This window comes from Cavia porcellus, unplaced genomic scaffold (assembly GCF_034190915.1).
Source record: "Cavia porcellus strain 051 isolate PalLab524CR breed Dunkin Hartley unplaced genomic scaffold, mCavPor4.1 scaffold_1, whole genome shotgun sequence".
NCBI classification, from domain to species: domain Eukaryota; kingdom Metazoa; phylum Chordata; class Mammalia; order Rodentia; family Caviidae; genus Cavia; species Cavia porcellus.
Window position 1 is genome coordinate 76,295,189 of NW_026947484.1, and position 20,876 is coordinate 76,316,064.

The 20,876-nt window shown below is 40.3% G+C and overlaps 1 protein-coding gene across 3 annotated transcripts in view; it reads left to right on the forward strand.

Annotated features, from left to right (window-relative positions):
* Window positions 1–20,876, forward strand: part of Dock8 (dedicator of cytokinesis 8) — a 212,014-nt gene that overhangs the window by 78,995 nt on the left and 112,143 nt on the right. For all 3 annotated transcript variants that reach the window (XM_063250292.1, XM_003472270.4, XM_013155055.3), the window contains 5 exons: window positions 435–558; window positions 4,683–4,895; window positions 9,943–10,028; window positions 14,406–14,472; window positions 17,335–17,484. In XM_063250292.1, the coding sequence (XP_063106362.1) occupies window positions 435–558; window positions 4,683–4,895; window positions 9,943–10,028; window positions 14,406–14,472; window positions 17,335–17,484 (640 nt within the window). The remainder of the gene's footprint in view (window positions 1–434; window positions 559–4,682; window positions 4,896–9,942; window positions 10,029–14,405; window positions 14,473–17,334; window positions 17,485–20,876) is intronic.

The following is a 20,876-nucleotide window of genomic DNA, read 5'->3' on the forward strand; positions in this document are numbered from 1 at the left end:
TAAGAACATTGATGTGGAGATGAAATGGTTTCCTGTATTTTTATCTTCAAACGATCTTTATTTGCTGCTTGTGCACATTGCTAGATTTATTCCAGCCTCTTACACTAAGGTCATAGTTTAGCTTCAGCTTAGAGCCAAGTGCCCCACAGCTGAGGCGACCGCACCTCTGCAGTGGCATTTTCCCAGGCCATGCCTGCCTTTAATAATGAGCCAGCCAGGAGGCACACTTGTATCTCATTACAACAGAGCCTTGTGTTAGGCCTGGTGCTTAATTAGATGTGAGGAATTGCAATCGGTCCTCTCTGTGAAAGCGCTTTCAGCACCAAGTCTACATTTAGGCCATTACTTTTATTTTTAATCTAATGGCTTTGCCTCTCTCTCCCTTTCTCTCCCTCCCTCTCCTCCTCCAAATTATATAATATCAATGATAAAAGAAACCAAGGAAGTTCAGAGAACTGCGGCTTTAAAAAGACTGGATTAAGAAAAGATTTTCACAAGACGCTTCAGAAACAGACCTTTGAGTCAGAAACGGTGGAGAGCGTGGAACCCGCTGCTCAGGTATTTCCTGTCAACAAACACGGTTACTGGGTTACACTTGGCCCTGGGCTACTGTCAATGTTTTTTTTAACTAGAATGAAATTAAGATTCACAGACAATTTGAGTTGGAGGAGCTCTACCATCTGAGTCAGTAATGCATTTTTTTTCCCAAATTCGTTTGTAGCTTCGGAAATCAGTATTCAAAGGAAAACCCCAATGCTCAATGATTAAATAGATAAAAGTGAGGTGGCTCTCATGGGGGAGGGGGGTACAGACCAGACACCTTGGGCCCAACCCTGGAGCCATTCCTGCAGAGACTTGGTAATTCCCTGAGGCGGACTGCAGCGTGGTTGAAAGCTTTACCCTAAAACCAGACTGCTGAGATTCTCTCCCTGATTCTACCACGTGGGAACTACATAACTTTCAAGCCAGAGAAACTATCTGTGCTTTGGTTTCCTCTAGAAAAGGGGTGATGCTACTCACTCTTAGGTTACTTGGGTATTAACTGAGTTAATGCATGGAAAGATTTAAAACAATGCCAACAGCATTTAGTGCCCAGTAAATGCTGGCTACTGTTGTCATCATTATTATATTATTATAAAGTGATTACAGTTTACTAATCAGCACTGTATACACCCTATTCATAGCAGCCTTATTCACAGGAGCCGAAAGATGGAAGTATCCCAAGCTTCCACAGTAGATCAAGAGATAAACAAGATGTAGTTGCCATGGGGCGTAGGAAAGAATGGGGAGTCATTGTTTAATGGGCCAGGGTTGTATTTTGCAGAATGAAAAGAGTTAATGGAGTTGGGCACTGGTGATACCGTACTACAATATGAATGTACTTAACCCCTCTGAAAAATAGCTAAAATGATACATTCTATGCTACAAATTCTTTACCACAATCAAATTTTTTTAAGGCAGTGCTCTAGACAAGTCTGCTAATTTGATTGGTAAGAGAAATAAATAGCAGAGAAGGAATTTGCCCAAATTTATACAGGACTTCTTCTCAACTAATATAGTTTTCAGTTTTCATATGTCATTATAGCACAAGCATTATATCATGCTGAATATTATTAGAGGTTTTAAAATAATACCTATTTTTCAAACAACATGGTCCCTAAGGACAAGCTAGCTCCTTAGTACAAGCTCCAAAGAGGCGCCAGCTGTGAGTTTGGGTGTGGAAAGGCAGGCTGACCGAGCCATGAAGACCTCTGCATGGGAGAATTAAGAGTTTTCACTGGTAATTTAGATTAAATTCAGTTTCCACATTATGTTATACCCAACTAAATTGTTGCTTGTATTAGTCAGATAGAAGGTGCGCTAAGTATTTCAGCAGATAACATTCAACACAGGGAAGTGATTAAATGGGTTTTGTAACAAAAGGTGGAAGGGGGGGTTTACAGAAATGACAACTTCAGGGAATGAATGGAACACTGTTCCCTGGTGCTGGGGCCTAGGGCCATGTGTCTCAGACTTGAGTTTCATCAGAATGCCCCAGAGGGCTGTGCTGGGCTCTGCCTGTCCCTTTCTGAGTCAGTACTTCTGGAGTAGAATCTGAGAATTTGAATTTCTAATTAACATTTCCCAAGTGATGCCCATGCTGGGTCCTAGAATTAGAGTCTGGGAACCATGGATCTAGGGAAGAACTTGGAGTTACCAGAACCTAAAAGCTTAGAAAATGGGTTCAGAACAACGACTTACATGTCTGAGAAGGGGACCCTGTTATCTCTGGATCTCAGAGGAGAAACCTCATGGAGCTTTTTTGAGGAGGTAATGTCCTGTTGGAGAAGGGAGATGGTTGTGGAAGTGCCAAAAGATGCTGAAGGCTAGAACCAACTATCACCATCAAGGTGAGAGACTTGCAAACAAAGGAGTCAGATCCTTCTTCTTTCAGCCACATAATCCACTTTGCAGTGTCCCCATTGGCAGAACCAAGGAACAGCAAGATTTGCTCAGTCCCAGACCCAATATCACAGAGGGAAGCACAGAACAACAGCTCTTTAGCCACAGAGAGGCAGTAGGTGAGGTCACACGTCTCCTCCAGCATGTAAACAGAGCGCTCAAGGTGGTCACTTGAATGGGTTTCAAAGCCAGACAATACAAAAATTGCATTTTGAAGTGCCATATTAGGATATCTTCACTATGGAGAGATGTTCAGACAGTGGGTCACCTAGGAATATTCTCTGCTTCGTTCTTATTCTGTTTCCCCATCTTACTGAGAAGCAGAGTATGGCTAAACACCAAAAATTATATATGTTAAATACATATATATGATTCCACAGTGTAATTAGTTCACCAAAATTAAACATTATACATAATAGTGTATACGTTTTTCACAGTAACATAAAATATGCATCACTTCACATCAGAGATAGATGCTGAGAAATGCATCACTGTGCAAACATCAAAGAATGTACACAAACTCAGCAGCCTGCAGCGTCATTATGCAGAGTAATAAAGGAGAATGGACTGGGAAACAGATAGACCGGGTCCCAGTCTCTAACCTAGAATCTGGTTTTTGCAATGATAAGATGATCTCTGAGGAGCCTTCCAAATTAAATTACATAAAGCTGAATGTCCTGTTTCCAGAGACAAAGCTGTGGGATTGAGGAACGCTTTCCTACAGAACTTCAGTAGCAGTTACAAGAGTAATAAAGTGATATAGTTTTATGTGACCACTATTGTGTATGTGTTTCTTTGTTTACTGAAGTATTATGCGAACACAGCTGTACTATGATTATCTTTTGTATCCTTTTTCATGCCTACATAATAACATTCTATAATATGAAAATTCCAAAATCGCTTCTTGTTTAGGAGAGCATTTAGTTTATGCCTGTTGTTTTGCTTTATAAACAGTGTTTCAGAGAGGCTCATAGCTTTACATCTCTGCACATTTGTCTATAAGTATGCCCTCAGAATAGATGCCTAGAGTTGAAATTTCTAAATTAAAGGGTATAAACATTTTTAAGACTTGTCACATATATCACTGGAGATTCTTATGGAGAAATTTGGTAAATTAAACTCGTTTTCCCAAACTTTATAAATCCTAAGACAAATAAAAGCAGTAATAGTTAAAGTGTTAATATTGGTTATTGCTGGCCCATTCTGGGTAGGTAAGATTTATTATTTGCTAAAGTAGCAATTTCGTGAGGTAGATGGATGTCACAAAAAAAGTGTGGTATAGAGAAATGTAGAGTATTATATCCATTTTGTAGAATTTTGAGAATAACATTTACTATAGATTTTATAGATATTTATCATATACCAAACTGTATAGTTTCATGGCATACTGTTGATTGCAGGTATCTTTTGGTTGTTTTTGTTTTTGAGACAGTGTCTGGCTATATTGCCCAGCCTGACCCAAGCCATCCTCCTTCCTCAGCTTCCCAAGGAGCTGGGGCCCTAGGCATTCCACCATGCCCCAGCTACAGTTAATCTGTTCTTTGCTGAGTCTTTGCTTACCCATGCAGTTCTCAATTACTAAGACATTGCTAATGCAATAAAGTGTCCACTTTGTGACTGATTTAAGACTGTTCTTCCCAAATCCACTGCAGATATAAGTGGGTCCTACAAATTCTTTCCCCTTTTTGTTTATTACTCTTGTAACTGCTACTGAATTTCTGTAGGAATGTGTTCCTCAATCCCACAGCTTTGTCTCTGGAAACAGGACATTCAGCTTTATGTAATTTAATTTGGAAGGCTCCTCAGAGATCATCTTATCATTGCAAAAACCAGATTCTAGGTTAGAGACTGGGACCCGGTCTATCTGTTTCCCAGTCCATTCTCCTTTATTACTCTGCATCCCAGCTCTGTCTGAACAGGAAACGTGTGTTCCTCTCACTCTCCTGAAAAGAACAAGCCATCAGCTAATTGAGGCACAGTGCAGTGTTCAGTCCCCTTCTCAAGACTTGTTTGTCTGCATCCTGTGAGTGACTGCCTCCTTCTAGGTGGGAAGGAGACTTCATTTGAGGACAGCTCAGCCAGGAAGCCACTATGATTTGCAAAGCCCTGGCTTATACAGAAAACCCCTTGAGGCCTGAGATTGTATGAATCCAAGTTGGCAGAGACATCTTGAAACATTGCAGTCTTCCTTTTTCCTCAGCTTGACTCTCTCTCACAAAGGCCCACTGTCTTCCCTACAGACAGAGCCCCGCCGCCTCAATGTGCTGTGCGATGTATCTGGCAAAGGCCCCTTCACTGCCTTTGACTTTGACCTCCGCAGCCTGCAGCCTGACCAGCGGCTGGAAAACCTGCTGCAAAGTGTGAGCTCTGAGGAGTTTGAGAAGCAGAATGAGGAAGCCCGGAGGACCAATCGGCAGGCTGAGCTCTTTGCCCTGTACCCCTCAGTGGACAAGGTGGGTGCCACACTCTCCAAATGGAGAGATTCAGCAACGACATAGAATCTAGTTGAAGGCTTTCTTGTTCATTATCACTGTAGAACAGCTGATGTCAGGATGCTTGGTATGTGATTCCTGGGGCTGTCTTTTGTCTCAAAGACATACATATGTCATAGTATATGACATTCATGTGTCATAACATGACATATGTATTGAATATTTTACAGGCAGGTTTCTGATAAGCATAAGAACTAGAATTTTTCACAAGACTTCATAAAATATGTTCAGAAAGATTAACTCATTTAATCCTCAAAAGATTTCAGGGGTCTTTATACAGTAATCACTTATATATGGCTTGAAATCCTTTTAATGAAATTTTAAAAATTAAACTCATTTTCCCAAACTCTTACAAATTTTGAGACATAAGCAATAGTAATTAAAATGTTAATATTGATCATTGTTAACATTCAGCATAGGTAAAATTTGTTATATAGTAGCATAGCACCTTTATTAGGTAAATGAATGTCATAAAAATGTATAATATAGAAAAGTTGTAGAATATTGTGTCCACTTTGTTAAACTTTGAAAATAAAACTTTACAAATATTTATCCTTGATCTGTCTGCAAAGAGGCAAACCATCCATTTATTTGAGGTTGTGTTTTGCAGCTAATTTAGGGAGACATGTACTACTTAAGCCTTGAAGTTCTTTAGTGTTTTGTTAAGAATTTTTTTAATGGACCTAAAGGGTACTTGGAGAAGCTTGCTTTGAAAATATCTAGGCTAAGATCATCACAGCCATCTCCTAGCGTATGAAACTTTGGGGTCTTCCACCTCTTCATTTATTTATTGAAAAAGACCCATAACAATTTGATGATTTGGATTCTGCCATGGTCACTTGCTGAGATAAGGAATGACCACTGTCCAAGTCTTGTGTCTGTTTAGAGGCCTCAGACTTGACACAGGATGTAAGCCTTTCCTTCTGCATGTAAGACCCTTCTGGGTCATGCCTGAATGCATTATTGCTGTATCTCTATTCCCCAAGTTTTATTAAAAGTCCAGTTTAAAAAAAAAAAAGATTTTTGGAAATTTTGCATAAAATACATGCCATATCTCTTCTGCTCTAAATATAATCTTGTTCCTCAGATTAAGCAGGGTAATCCAGGAGCCTGATTTTCACCCCAGAGTAACCCCCAGCTCTGGGAGTTGCACTTGCTGACTTGGCCTTGGATGCGCTCACCATGTCAGCAAAGAGGACAGTGGAGGAAAAAACAGTCATGTGCACTGTGGCAGTGCCGCAGAGGGCTTTGGCCTGCTCATCACCCAGCATCCTGCCTCCGAAGGGAGCTGAGGGAAAAGCGTCCTGAAGCATTCAAAGGATTGTGCTTCCTCTGAGACAGCCACAGCTCACAGACTGTACACAGCTTGTCATCAGTTCTCCTGGTTTCCTTACCAAGTTTTACATTTTCACTCACCGCTATCAAACATAGCAGCTTACCTACTGGTGCCTTTCTTTCCTTAGCTGGTCCTTATTTTCCAACTGTATTGGTTTCCCCATCTTCTTATTTTATTTACAATTTTGTCACAGCTTTAAATTTTCTGAGTGAAGCAGATTAAAAATAAGCTAGGTGCAGTACCAAGCACCTGTAGTCCCAACCACTGAGACAAGAGGACCAGTTGAGCCCAGGAGTTCAAGGCCAGCTTGGAAAACATAGTGAGACCCTATCTTAAACAAATTAAATTAAATTAAAAATGAATATCTCACTTACATGTGGACTCTTAAAAGGTATTTCATAGGTATAGAGAGTGGAAAGGCAATTACCAAAGTCACTGAAGTTAGGGGAAAAGGATATTGATTATCAAATACAAAGTTTTACTAGAGGGCCAGGAATGTATCTCAGCAACACAGCACTTTCCTGCCAAGTGCAACGTCCTAAATTCGATTCCCAGTACAAAAAAAAAAGTTTTATTAGACTAAAGGACTAAGTTTTAGCAATTTATTGTACTACATAATGACAATATTTTATGATAATATATCATAAAAGAGTAGATTTTTATTCTTATTGATTGGTAAGGTAATTGATATGTAATTATCTTATCCTAGTCTTCCTGTAATGTCCATATAAATCAAACTAGCATGCTATACCCCATAAATGTACACAATTGTCAATTTTTCCTTTTTTTTTTTTTTTTTTTTTTGTACTGGGAATTGAACTCAAGACCTTGTGCTTGCCAGGCATGTGCTTGTGCAGCTGAGCCCTGTCAATTTTTAAAAGTAATATATTAAATAGAAACACTATCTCTATTCTTCAGATTAGAAAGTAAGAATCAGAGAGGTTAAACGCCTTGGTCAAATTCAGCAAGTAAATTGCATGATAAAACAGGGGCTCTCACCGTTAACTGCAAATTTCATATTGGCTTACACATTCATAATGTGACCACCTAGAATATTAGCACAAATAGATGAAATCCTAAGATAATACTTTAAAATTCTCACTTCCAGCTTTTCCCTTTCCACCTACAATATTAAAACTTTTCTCCAGAGTTGTCAAGAAATGTTACATTTGACTTACTTATCCTTTTCCATTTCTGTGTTGGAGATGCAAACATATAATAAAAAGAAGTAATGTGGACTCCAGAAGAGGAGAGAATTAAAGGATAAGAACAGGACAGGAGGACATTTGCTCCTCAGAGTTGCTCTGGTAGACTTAGTGGGAAGGTAGGGGTACAGGTTAAAGTGCTGAGAAGAATGAAGCAAATTGTTTTTGAAAGAACTTTGTTTTATGATCTTTGGAACAATGTGGAAACTCTGGGACTGAAAGGTATAATTTAGAAGAGGTCCTAATGGGCTTGCTTCTATTGAGTAGGCAGGAGTGCTTTGTAATTAGTGTTCCAGTTACTTGTAAATTAGTGTGTGTAAAATGTCTGGCAGTCTCTCTATCAGCCCTTCAATATTTTGAAGTTGTTCTCATGGAACCACATTTACACTTGCAATGTGTACTTTCCCCTTTAAAAAGTTCTAAAGAAATATAATTTTCTCTGTCTTCTCTGAAAAGACTACAAAGGCTGATTTTTATGACACCATGAGGAGATTATTTTGTATCATCATTACTTTTTCCCCAATGAGGGTTGTCTTAAAAGGTGAGCTATTATATTTAAATCATGACTGAGTTCTCCAGAGAGACCAAAGCAAAACCAAGCTTCTACCGAGTAAGTTCTCTCCCTGATTCATGCTGATTCTGCAGAAGGCATCGTCTGTGCCTTCTGGTCCCTAAGAAAGACACCACTGTGCTTCACATCATAGAAGAGTTTGCTGAGGACTCTTTTTGTACAAGTAACAAAACCCACCTAAAAATCATTCAGGAAAAAAAGGAGATAGAGGGTATGCAAGGGCTCACATAGTGGAACCACAGGTAGCAAGTGTGGAGTTGGCCTCAAAGTCTATAGGATCAGTAGATGAAAGAATAACATCTCTCTCATGCTTTCTCTCTCTCTCTCTCTCTCTCTCTCTCTCTCTCTCTCTCTCCATTTATTTCCTAGCATGATGAAAGTTGTCATATCAAAGCTTCCCCATTTTCTCTTGCTCCTTCTTTGGGATTTAGCCCCTCTTTCAGATCGCTGTGAAGCCTCAAGAAATTTGTATAGAAGACATTTACAAAATACACCTTCAAATACTGTATATGTACACCTAGTTAAAATTGTTGAAGCTAGGTGAGGGTTAGCAGTGTTTCATTGTCTTGGTATCTCTACTTTTATGTCTTAAATTGCCCATATGGAAAAAATTTTTGAAAAGGATTCTAAAAGTTAGAATTCAAGTCCAAAGTTGTCTTAGAAATCTACAGATGTCTTTACCTTGAGGTTGTTTTTCAATCAGAAGGATCTTCTCTTTAGATGGGACCATTCTGATGGTCCTAGAAGTTCCAGTTTGCTCTGAGGGAGTCCAGCTCAGTGTAGGCTTCAGAACCGGGCTTCAGAACTGGGCTTCCTGTGAGATCATTCTACCCAGTAAGGTGCTCCCCTCTGACCACAAGGAATGAGGTCTAGGGGGAAGACGGAGTGAGCAGAAATAAGTTTACTGCTTTGATCATTCCCATCTGCTGAATTTAGATTTACTAGGAAAGTGACTCAACTTGTATTTGTAAAAAAGATAGGTTTGCCCTGGGCATATTTGGTGGAGAGTTTCCAAGCTTTATATTTCAGGAAAAAACTATTAAATATGACTCTGGTCTTTAAATCCTCGTGCATGGCAGATCATGTTACAGGTGTTAGATAGCCTCTTGCCAGCATGCACACCAAAGTTTTTCAGGGACTTGCACTATTTGTCTTTGCATACAGGAGTATAAAGAAGATATCACAGTAGTTCAGGTTTAAATATCAGTTACAATAGGGTCTTAACAGCTCTCTTTAAGTCTTCACTTTCTCCGTGGTAAGAAAGATAGGAATAGCTGTTAACCTCTCATAACTAAGCCTTATACTTATGACCTTAGCAAGTTCTACCTGGGTATGCCTGTGTACAGCCTGTAAATTCAGTTCTTAAAGAAAGTCTCTATTCTCTCTTTAAGGGGTCATTGAATCGAGACAGAGACTCTATGTTACAGGATTGATGGTTTGCACCATTAAGTGAACTATTCTGAGTTAGCGCTCAAATCTGAAACGTGAATATTTACTAGTTAAAACCTTGGCAGGAAGAACATGTTGCTTGTGTATTTAGAGCAGGCAAGGGGAGAAAAAAAGCCAACAATAGGTATAATATTTTGCAATGCCATCTGGTGGATGTCACTAAGCCATATCCACGTTAGCATTTCCTTCCTTCCTCCCTCAGTCTCTTTGTCTTAAATGCTTGGCTTTGTGAAAGAAGAAAACATTTGCTATAAATGCTGACATTGAGGCCTGGGAGTGGAATGACAAACTCTCTTGTAAAGGCAAAGTATTATTCTGCTATAAAACATAAAGCAAATGAAAGTTGGCTTAAGCCAAGAACAGTAGCCTTTCCTTCCCTGGGTTTACTCTAACTGAAAATCCTCATAAAAAGCTACTAATTATTCCTTACCATGTGCTTAATAACAGGAGGATGCAGTGGAAATACGTCCAGTACCAGAATGTCCTAAGGAGCATCTGGGTAATAGAATATTGGTCAAGTTTCTGACGCTGAAGTAAGTATTAGCAAAGACTGCTGTGCTGGTGTTTGCTTTGGTTTTTTAGATACAAACTGTTACATCATCAGAGCATGAATCAGGCAGGATTTCCCAGCACACTTTTAACAGTGGGGAGCTGTGGACTAGGGAGAAGAGTAGAGCTTGGAGTTAGCTCCTGCTAAGCCTTTGACAATCATTATTCTACATCTGCAGAAGCGAACACAGGTATCTGCTAAGGTTAGGCGTGGAGTGGTAACGGAGTAAAATGACCTATGGTAAGAAAAATCAGAGTAATGTCAGGGGTGCACTAGAATCAGCTTGTCCTAACCCACAGGAGCTCAGAATACACGTCTTTTTTTCAGTTCCTCATTCAGTAAAGTGACATTGGTAGCTTAAGATGAGTCATAGTGGAAGTGTTTCCAACATAGAGATTAGCAAATGCTACAAATTACAGCCTGTTTGTTTTTCCAGAGACTTTTTGTTAGACACTATAGAAACACAGTGTTAGATGTAAATGAAGCCCAGTCTCAGTGCCAGGAACAAGAAGGCAGAGAACTGTAAGAAACTATTAAGGGTACACTCACTGCTAGCTCCCACCACCCTTGCCGTGTAGGTAGGCCCATTTTTTGCCAATTTTCTTACCTTTCTTTTAGGCAAAACTATAAATGAAGATTTTTTTTCTGTGGAAGTTCCTATTTGGTTAAATATTTTTTCATTTTTTTAAAACACTGTGCAATTCAAACAAAATATGTGAGCAGCATGATTTCAGTTTGCAGGACAATTATTTCCTGCATCTGTTTAAAAATAGTTACCTCTAAACTTTACTGTTATACTTTTTTTAATGGGTCTTTTGTCCCCTATATGTGTTAATTTTGAACTTGCACACTGAAGTGCTGTATCTGCATACAAAACATACAGGAATCCACTCCAGTGGGTTGTCCTGTGTGCCTTAGGCGCTGGCATACCTCCCTTCTCTACAAACTGCTGCTGTACCACTTGGAGAAAAAACCGTGTAAATGCTGTGTCTTGGCAACAGTACTTAAGCAGATTGTGTGCTGTCAGGAGGTTTTCAGCCCTGGGAAGTTCTCTGGGTCTGGAGTCCTTATTCTAGGACCAAGTCCTTCTTCTGGTTAGACTACGTAGCTGACCAGTCTGTGAGCCCACGTGACCCACAGTCTTGGGAGCTGTCTTTGTGCCTCATCCCTCTCCTTCCAGCCCCTTCAGCTGGTGAGTGCAAGGGCCTTTTGTCATGCACACAGAAATGACTGGCCTACCCACCGGCTCTGTACCATGCCATGGAAACAGAAAGACAGACTCTGGGCCTTGCCAGCCAGCCATTAGCATGAGGAAGGGCTGCAAGTGGCTGTTCTCTGCATTTTTCAGGAAAGCTACACTATTGTCTGCAGCCCTCAGTCACCCCGACAGGACAACAGAATGCAGAGTCAGGTTTGCTTTTAGACACAGTGCCTGTGCCATTTGTAACTGGAGAATTCTTCTCTGAGGATGTTTGTCACCAAGCCTTCTAGACCTTTCCAATAAATAAATGGCTGCTGTTTTCACAGATGGAAAAACATGGCCCACTGAGTGGCATGAGCTACTAAAAAAAAACCAAATTGATTCACTTGGATTTCTCTTAATTAAAATTATTGAAAGTATTTCTAGTGGAGTTTCCCCAACTACCAAAGCAGGAATTAAGTAGCATTAATCTGTTTTAACTGTTTAAAAGAAATAGCCGGGGCTGGGGATTTAGCTCAGCGGCATAAGCGCTTGCCTTGCAAGCAGGCAGTCGTGAGTTCGATCCCTGGTACCGATAAAAAGGAAAAAGACAAAAAAAAAAAAAAAAAAAGAAATAGCCAGTTGTGGTGACACACACCTGGAATCCTAGCACTTGGAAGGCTGAAGCAAGAGGATTGCCTTCAGATCAAGACTAGCATGGGTTACATAGTAGTCAGTTCAAGGCTGGCCCAAATTACATAAAAAAGAGAAAGAAATTTGTACAGATAAAACTTGAATGCAAAAAAAAAATGAATGCAAGAGAATGAATAGTAAAAATTTAGTTATAATATTAGATACATTTTTCTCATTGACATTGATATGTAAAATTCTATTTATGATACTGTAGATTTCAACAGCTAAGGAATTTCTGAAAAGTTACTGGGGGATCTGTAACTGTCTCTGTTTTGCTTTGGAGAAACAGATAAAGCCTCAGTGATACTGAAAGCATTAAGCTGGTGCCAATTCTGCAAATGTTTATAGTGGCCAGAAAAAAAAATAGTGACAATAAAATATTTTTCTATTTTGTATTTTATGCTGGGAAGATTTTTATTTCAAAATTTAATGTCATCTTGTGTAAAATAATCTCCACTCAGAGGAATCTTCTTGGTGGTGGTGGGACCAGTGTGTATTACATTTTCCCAAAGAGTTGATTTCAAATGCAGAGTTTTGGAGGCCTCCCAGCACCATCTCCTTTGGCAAAATTCTGGCTTAGTAGGTTTCCAATGGGAACCAAATCCTGCCTGGAGGATACTGGGAGAAATCTTATGTTCTGTGATCATAAAGAACTGGTTCCATAGCCTAACCGTGTCACTTCCTAACTTTGTGATCTTTGTCACGTTACTTCATTTCTCTAAATCTTAGTTTCTTGGTGGATAATATGGGGATGATATCTATCTGATACTGTTGTTGTAAGGAGTAAAGAATCAACATGTGTACAGCACTTATCGCATCATAATTATGCATATTTAATACGTATTAATTCTCTTTTGCTGTTTTTCTGAACCCAGAGAACTTAGCACTCAGTACTTAACCTAAGCGACACGATTAAATATGAATTAACTGTGCCCCGCAGCCATAGGTGATCCTTGGTGGAATAAAGCCCCCAGCTAATATGTGTTGTGTATCAAGAGAAAGAATTACCAGAGAAATTTTCAAATAGTTTTTGTGGACTGATGTCTATAACATCAAGTCTACTGTCATAACCATTTTTAACATGCAGTTCAGTGGCATTCAGTACATGTACCTTGCTGTGCAACCTTTGCTACTGTTCATCTCCAGAAAACTTTCATCTTCTCAAGTTAACAGTAATTTCTGTCTCTTCTCTTAAGCCCCTGGCAACCACCATTCTACTCTCCATCTCTGAATTTGACAATGCTAGCTATGCCGTGTAAGTGGAATTGTTCAGTGCGTATCCTCTGATGACCGGTTTATTTAACTTAGAATAGTGTCCATGTTGTGTATCAGAGTAATCTTCTTTAGCAAATAATATGCCAGCATTCCATTTTATTTTTGCATTCATTTGTCCCACTGTTGGACTCTAGTGAGTAATGCTGTTTCTCAATATTGTCTTCAAATTATATGTACACACATTATCTACCAGTTATATGACACCTGTGGAAAATGTGTCCAGCCCTCAATGTCCACATTTTTAAAAATGCACCTGGGAAAAAGGTGAAGGACCTGATCAGGACCCCAGAATTGATAGGCGATGGGAGAGGAAACAGAGCCCGTGTTGTCTGACTTGGTGTCTGGGGTCTCGCTTAGCCCAGACTGCCTCATGCTAAAGATGTCACCTGACCATGTAACCGTCTTGTCTGTGCTTACATCCTACCCAGCTAGTCTTCTTAAAAGTTCTCGGTGGAAACAAAGCTATTCAGTGGAGAAAGAGCATTCTTTCACACACCCCTCAAAATAAAATTTGGCCTGGTACAGATGGCTTGTGAAGTCATGGTGGTCCAGCCTGTTGACAGGTGCTCTCAGTGGGCAGTGTCCGAGGTCATGGTTGTGAAAGTGAGACACCTACCTGGAAGATGCTCATCTGTGCTTCATGTGTACTTACAAAAGGTGGCAGATTATGGCATGGGAATATATCCTCTTTCAACCATCTTAAGAGGAATCAGCAGTCAGGGTCAATCTGAGGGGGTCCTCTTTCTGGCTGTCATGAGGTCCTGACTCCTCAGTGTTTATGTTTTGTGCTCAACCCCTTCTCCTACCTAAGCTCAACCACTTCCCAGCAGCAGGGTTTGGGAAGGGCCAGGCAGTCATCTGCCTCACACCCAATATTCTGACTGCTCCTGTGAGTCTTTTGTATTACCTGACATGCCCATTCCTTATGGTTGAGTAGAGTTTCCTGTCCTCAGGGTGAAATGTAAACAAGCCAAATTTACACTCAGCTCAGTTTTTCTTCAAATGCCACCAAGCTTTTGGGGAGACTGCTATCCACCGTGTCCTAGTATAATCAGAAATTTTCTGTGAACCTCGCATATTTCATTAATAGCCAACTGCGACTCTTGGGAAACTATATTTTTAGCTAGTTTATACATCCAAGAAGCTTCAGAAAATTCAAAATTATCTAATTTAGAAGCCTACTGACCTTTTTCCTGTTTCTTTCCTTGACAGGTTTGAGATTGAAATTGAGCCTCTGTTTGCCAGCATTGCTCTTTATGATGTTAAAGAAAGGAAAAAAGTAAGAAAACAAAAAATAATCCATCCTCAAAGCAGGCATAGTATTTATGGCTCTTTGGGTTCATGCTTTTAAATGTTACTTCTGTACAGAAAAAAAAAAATATATATATATATATATATATTACATATGGAAGGAAATAACTTTCAGTGGAACTGGTTGTATTGCCTCTGTGATTTGTGAAGAAATGATTTGGGAATGTTAGTGATCTGTGCTGTTTGAGGAATGTGTACCAGAATCATCTGGAAGACTTAGTCACTTAGTCAGACACAGATAATGGGTCCTTGCCCCAGCACTTGGTGAGTCTGAGTGGAACTCAAAATTTTGCATTTCTAATAGATTTCTTGATGATGTGGAAACGTGGCCAGGGGACCATACTGTGAAAACCACTGACTTAAAGGAGAAGAACTTTCAGCCTGTTGTTGTTGTTTGCAGTGCTGGAAACTGAGCTCCACATCTTGTACATGCTAAGCAAATGCTGTTTTGTCTCTTAACCGTCCAGAGTATATGGAATGGATAGTGGAAGGCCAGTGGTGCCTTCACTCTGCTTGGTCACTCAAAAACCCAGGATGGCAGTGCCTCCTCTTCCTTCAATATTTGGTGTGATCAAAAAGTAGTAAATGTGAATTTTAAAAACGTATTACAGTAAAAGATACATTGCCATTGATTCTCTTAGAATAGTCCCCCTTGCTTTCTACACACTCACCCCATCATTTGTGCCACTTTCTGAAACAGTCCATTAGTATTCTTTTAGAGAGAGCCTGCTCTGGCCTCCTTACAGGCTGGCAGAGTTTATATTTATAGTCCCAGGGAAAAAATTATTGGAATTCTAGTGAATAAATTCTAATTTACCAATTCCAGGGCAACCCACAGCTAGAATAAAGAGACAATCACATATCTGCAGTTATGGGGAGCCAAGGGGATCCTAGGTCCAGTCGGAACAGTGGGGCTAACCCAAACGAAGACTGCAACCCAGGGCCCAATGGGGTTTTATATATTTGTGAAGCAGGGAATGTCTCGGGGTTGAGTGGCTGCGACAATGGCAGGAAGTACATAAGTACTGTGAGCTGGGCTAGGTCGGAGGTACCCTAGCACCTCTGCAGTGTGCAGAGAGAAGTGTGTAGCAATAGCACCAGATTCCGGTAACCGGTGGCCTCTAAGTTTGGAGGAATCTACATAACACAGTTTGAGCAAGTATCTTGTGGTGTTGGTCAGTTGCCTCAACTTTGATGTACGGCTTTCCTGCCCTGGGACATCACAGACTATTTTTCAAAGTTCAGTGCCAGCCAACAACATGGCGTCTCTCGGCCTAGCTCACACTTAGTAATACGGAGACACAGGTGGGGCGTTACAACCTGTCACATTGCTTTACAGGCTACACATCCACGTCTCTGCTAGACCCAGATGCTAAAAGCCAGTTGAGAGGGTAGAGTATTATCCTAGCCAGCTTTATACATATCAGTACATAGAATTAGGCCCAGGTTTAGCCAAAATGGAGACAGTTCTTTCAAGGGGAGCTGTCCCTGTGGTCCTCCAAACTCTTTTGGGAATTTCTTTAGTTGCCATGTCAAGGCTGCCTCAGTGTCCTTGAATCAATTTAAAATATTTACATTTCATGGTCATCTTGACTTTGACAAAGAACCACAAGTGACCACAAGGCCAGACCCAGTGAATGAAGGGGATGAGGACACACCATGGCGTTTCTATTTGTCAGAAATTGCCCATAAACGTAAACCGTGACCTGCTTCAGGAAGTGACAGGAACAATGGGGCATGTTTGAAGTAAGAGACAGGATTGGGAGAGGGGTTAATAGCAATGTGGTTTTTACTGTAGTACAGTTTTGTCTTTACGTAAATATTCTCAGTATTTTTGATGTGTTCTCGTCACATCACTGTTGTCCTTGTGGTTCTGCCCCAACGAAGGCAAAGTGTGGCAGGAGAGGCCTGGGATTTGGACACACACTTCCTTCCACTCAGTTCACTGGGGAGAGTTTAGTCACATGATATGATATGTGGTATATGTAGTCTTGGCTTGAGCGGATACTTCTCTTTAAAATGTTCTTAGTGAGAAGGAAGGACCCCAATAGTGGCCTTAAATCACCCTGAAAGCCAGGAAGCACTGATCATGCCATGTTCTAGCTCAGCGTTCTTAGCCTCACCACACACAGTGTGAGTTGATTCTTTAGCATCTGTGCCAGGCTGTCTTTACTGTGGCTCTCATTTTCCATCTTTCCTTCTAGAGCAGATGCAGAGCCGGGGTGGGCTATTTACTGTTCACTAAGCTCACCTCAGGTCTCCCAGGGGCCAAACTCTCCCCTGGTGTACCTTACCACCAAGCTCTGCCTGCCAGCATCTTCCTCTACTGACTCTGTCTCTAAAGCCTCTCTCACGGAAGTCTTGCCTAATCTCCCCAACTGGATATAGACCTGTGTGTGGTTTCTTCCTTCAGGAACTTCCACTGCGCTTTAGATGAGTCTGGTAACTTTTGTTTTGTCTTTACTGTAGATAGTGATATGCTAGCCTTTTCCTCATTCTTCATTGTAAACTACATAAAGGCAGAGACAATGTCCTACTGTTCTTTAGTATGATACTTACCACACCTGTAACACTCAGGAAATACAAATGCGTTAATAAAAGTGTTAATGATTTTAGGAGTCTCAGCCAGATGGTTCTACAATATGTAAAAATTGTTTTTTGAAAAAAGTGCTTTTTGGACTTTCCATCAGTCCCTGGTCTCACACCACATCCTTGGTTATGTTTCTCTTTTTAGTGAAATTATTTTGTGGCTTGTTCATTCTGTTTTAACAAGTTTGGACCAGGAATATACCAAGCCTAACTTATTTTTCCCTTTTCTGCTTATTTACAGATCTCAGAAAATTTTCACTGTGACCTGAATTCTGACCAGCTCAAAGGATTTCTGCGAGCTCACACGCCTTCTGTTGACCTATCAAGTCAGGCAAGGTCTGCCATCTTCTCGGTCACCTACCCGTCCCCAGACATCTACCTGGTAGTCAAGGTGGGAAGCACAGCCTGATCTGTGCATTGCAATGTCTTCCTTGTCATGTTATTCTCTGTGCATGCGTGAGGTAAAAGATGGAACTTTCCCGACTTACCCTTTTTCCTGTACAAGTGGATTTACCAGAAAGACTAGGGTTTTGGAATCTTAGATTCCTAGGTTTAATCCTTGCTTTGCTTTGCACTTAGTAGATTCTGAATTGCTAATGCCTCAACTTGCTGAGATTTAAGGTCCTCATCTGTAGGGAATGATCACACTGACCTCAGTGGGCAGTCAGGGCTACTGAATGAAACCTGGGCCTTCCTCCCAACTAAAAAGAGTGCCCGCAGCTATCCAGATGGTTGGTTATAATTTAATAACAAACAGTGGGTACTTCACTGACCTCAAGCCAAGTTGTTGGTCTTATTGATCTTCTACACCAAAATCTTAAAGCAAAACAACAAATTCAGGTGTTCTCAGCCCTGTGTTTGAAATATAAAAAGTTTAGTTAGCTCAGTGACTTGTGTTCTTCTTAATCCAACTGATTCTCCTGTCATCTCATGGTAGCAGCATAGAGATACCAAAGAATTCAAGTAACTTGGAGATCACTTCTTATACACTATTTTGGAAAGATTGTAAAAAACTACTACAGCTTAAAGATAAATTGTTTAACCTTTGGCAAGTATAGTTAAAAAATCTCAGGCCAGAGGTATGGCTCAGCAGCACAGCACCTGCCTGTCAAGTGCAAGGTCCTAAGTTCAGTTCCCAATACCAAAAAAAAAAAAACATCTCTTGTCAAACTTTAATGTGACATTATAAGAAGCTTAGCTTAGGGGCTGGGGATTTAGCTCAGCGGCATAAGCACCTGCCTTGCAAGCAGGCGGTCGTGAGTTCAATCCCCGGTACCAATAAAAATGAAAAAGACAAAAAAAAAAAGAAACTTAGCTTAAATCCCACATTTGTTGCTCTGTAGTTAGTTAAGTTCACCATTTCCTCTTGGCTTGGAAAACCAACAAAACCAACATGAATTCAATGAAGTTAAATTTATTTCAAACTCTGTCCTTGGCAAATGACCTTATTTTGATTAATGTATCGTACTCTGCCAAATAACAGTGCTGACCTATTGGTTAATAACCACTGACTATGCCCCCCAATTTAAATGCACCCCTTGACAATAGCAAGCTTACTCTAAATTGTCTGGATGTAATTAAAAAATTTAAACCTATGCAGCAAGGCAATCCTTTGTCTGCCTCTCTTTGTTTGTCTTAACTCTAAGATTAATACTGTTGCTGCTCCCCCTAAATAGGTAATAAATGGTGGTGTGATTTTGGCACATCCAGGCATGTGTCATTTGATAAAGAGAGGCTTCCTTCCTTATCTCTTGTTTATTCACAGGCTGAACACCAAGGTCTTAACTGTATTTAGGTGGGGTCGCCTCCTGTTCATGTATTGCATGTAATACCACTTGATGAAGGCTTCAAAGTTTACTTCAAGATTGTGTGAAGTAGATAAAAGGGTTCATTGCACAAGTGAGGAATGCAGAGTGAACCCCAGGCTTTTTAAAGACTGTTTGAGGATAGACAAGCAGCCTCTGAGCCAGCCCCTCCTGAATAGGCTAGAAGGCAGCTTTACCTGAAAAGTGCTTTCTACCGCTGTTACAGCTGTTACACATCAGTCCTGAAGGACCAGTGGCTCTCCCTGCCTGCAGCTCCTTCTCAGGCAGGACCTGGAGTCACCCGGCCCGCTGCAGAGATGGGGTCAGCAATAGCTCCTGGTCCCATGGAATCTGGACTGAGGCCCACTTCCAGATTCTGAGAATTCTACTGTGCATTTCAAATAAAGGCACGACATTCCCATTCCTTGCTTCAAAGCTCTAATTAAGAAGTTTTTCATCTCTGTTCACAATTCATTGTATTTTTTATTTTATGCAAAAAAGAAATCAAAATTCAGTGACAAGATATCAATGCATTGCATATCTTTAAAATAGTTACTCAGAGTATAAGATACAGGCATAAAAATTCTCTAATCAGTATTAGCACAAACCTTGCTTTTCTGTGAACTAAGAGACACTAATAGTATAACTAACTTGTAGTTTTCTCTTTTTCCTTTCTACCTTTCCCCATTCCCCATCCTGGTTCCTTTTTCCTTTTTAACCGTTTATTCCTATTTCACAATATCTGTAGCACATTTTAGAACTTATTTATTCTTTTAGTTTCTCATACCAGGGAAATAATATGATGTTTATACATGTGAGTGATTTATTTCACTAATGAGTATGGTCTCAGGATGGATCCATGTACTTATAAAAGTCTTGAGTTTTTTCTTCTTTATGGCTGAGTAGTACTCTGTTGTACAAAAATACCACATCATTCTTTTTTATCCACTTGTGGTTGATAGGCATTTGGGTTGTTTCCAGGATTTAGCTATTACAAATCATGCTGGTATAAACATAGGTACACATATATCACTGTAGTATGATGTTTTTAATCCTTCTAGGAAGATACCCAGAAGGGGAATAGGTGGATTGAATAGGACCTCCCATCTTGGTTTTTTGAGGAATCTCCATACTGATTTCCACAGTGGTTATACCAGTCTGCACTCCCACTAACAGTGGAGAAAGGTTCTTTTTTCCCCCATTGCCCTGCCAACATTTATAATTGGTTGATTTTTTTTTTTTTTTTTTTTTTTTTTTTTTTTTTGTACCAGGGACTGAACTCCCAACTGTGTACTTGCAAAGCAGGCACTTACACCACTGAGCTAAATCCCGCTCCTAATGGTTGATTTCTTGATAATTGCCATTCTTTCTGAAGTGAGATGAAATCTCTGTGTTGCTTTAATTTGCATCTCTCAAATAACCAATGAACACAATTCATTTTAAAGACCATCGTTTTATCCAAGGAGTTCATGGGAAAACATAGCTTTGTTCATTCTGTGAGCTCCTAACAATAAACTTTAGGAGAACAGGGTCCATGTTGTGCTTGCAACCTAATCTTCCCAGCAGCTATCATACAGAAGATAGCCGATGGATATTTTGAAATGAATGAATGAGGATACATGTTGACTGACTGTAGCATGATGCCACTGTATGTTCAATGCATCTTCTAGTGGGACCAGCCTCAAGTTTTAAGTTTCTTTGATGAGAAGAGAAACTTTCTGCTTGGAATCCTCCCCAGATCAGGTATCTTTTGAACAGCACCACACCCCTTCCTTTAACCACATTAAGTACCCCTCTATCAACAGGGTATTCTGGCTTCAATATTTTGGACCTACCTGATAACCAGAGGCTTAATAGAATATGTGTCTATGGGTGTGAGAGCAATCTGCTGTGACATCTGTCACTCCTTTGATCGCCAGGCTTGATGTGGTCCATCTGGGTGGCTCTTCACCCTTACTGTGCCAGGGCATCCTGCCCA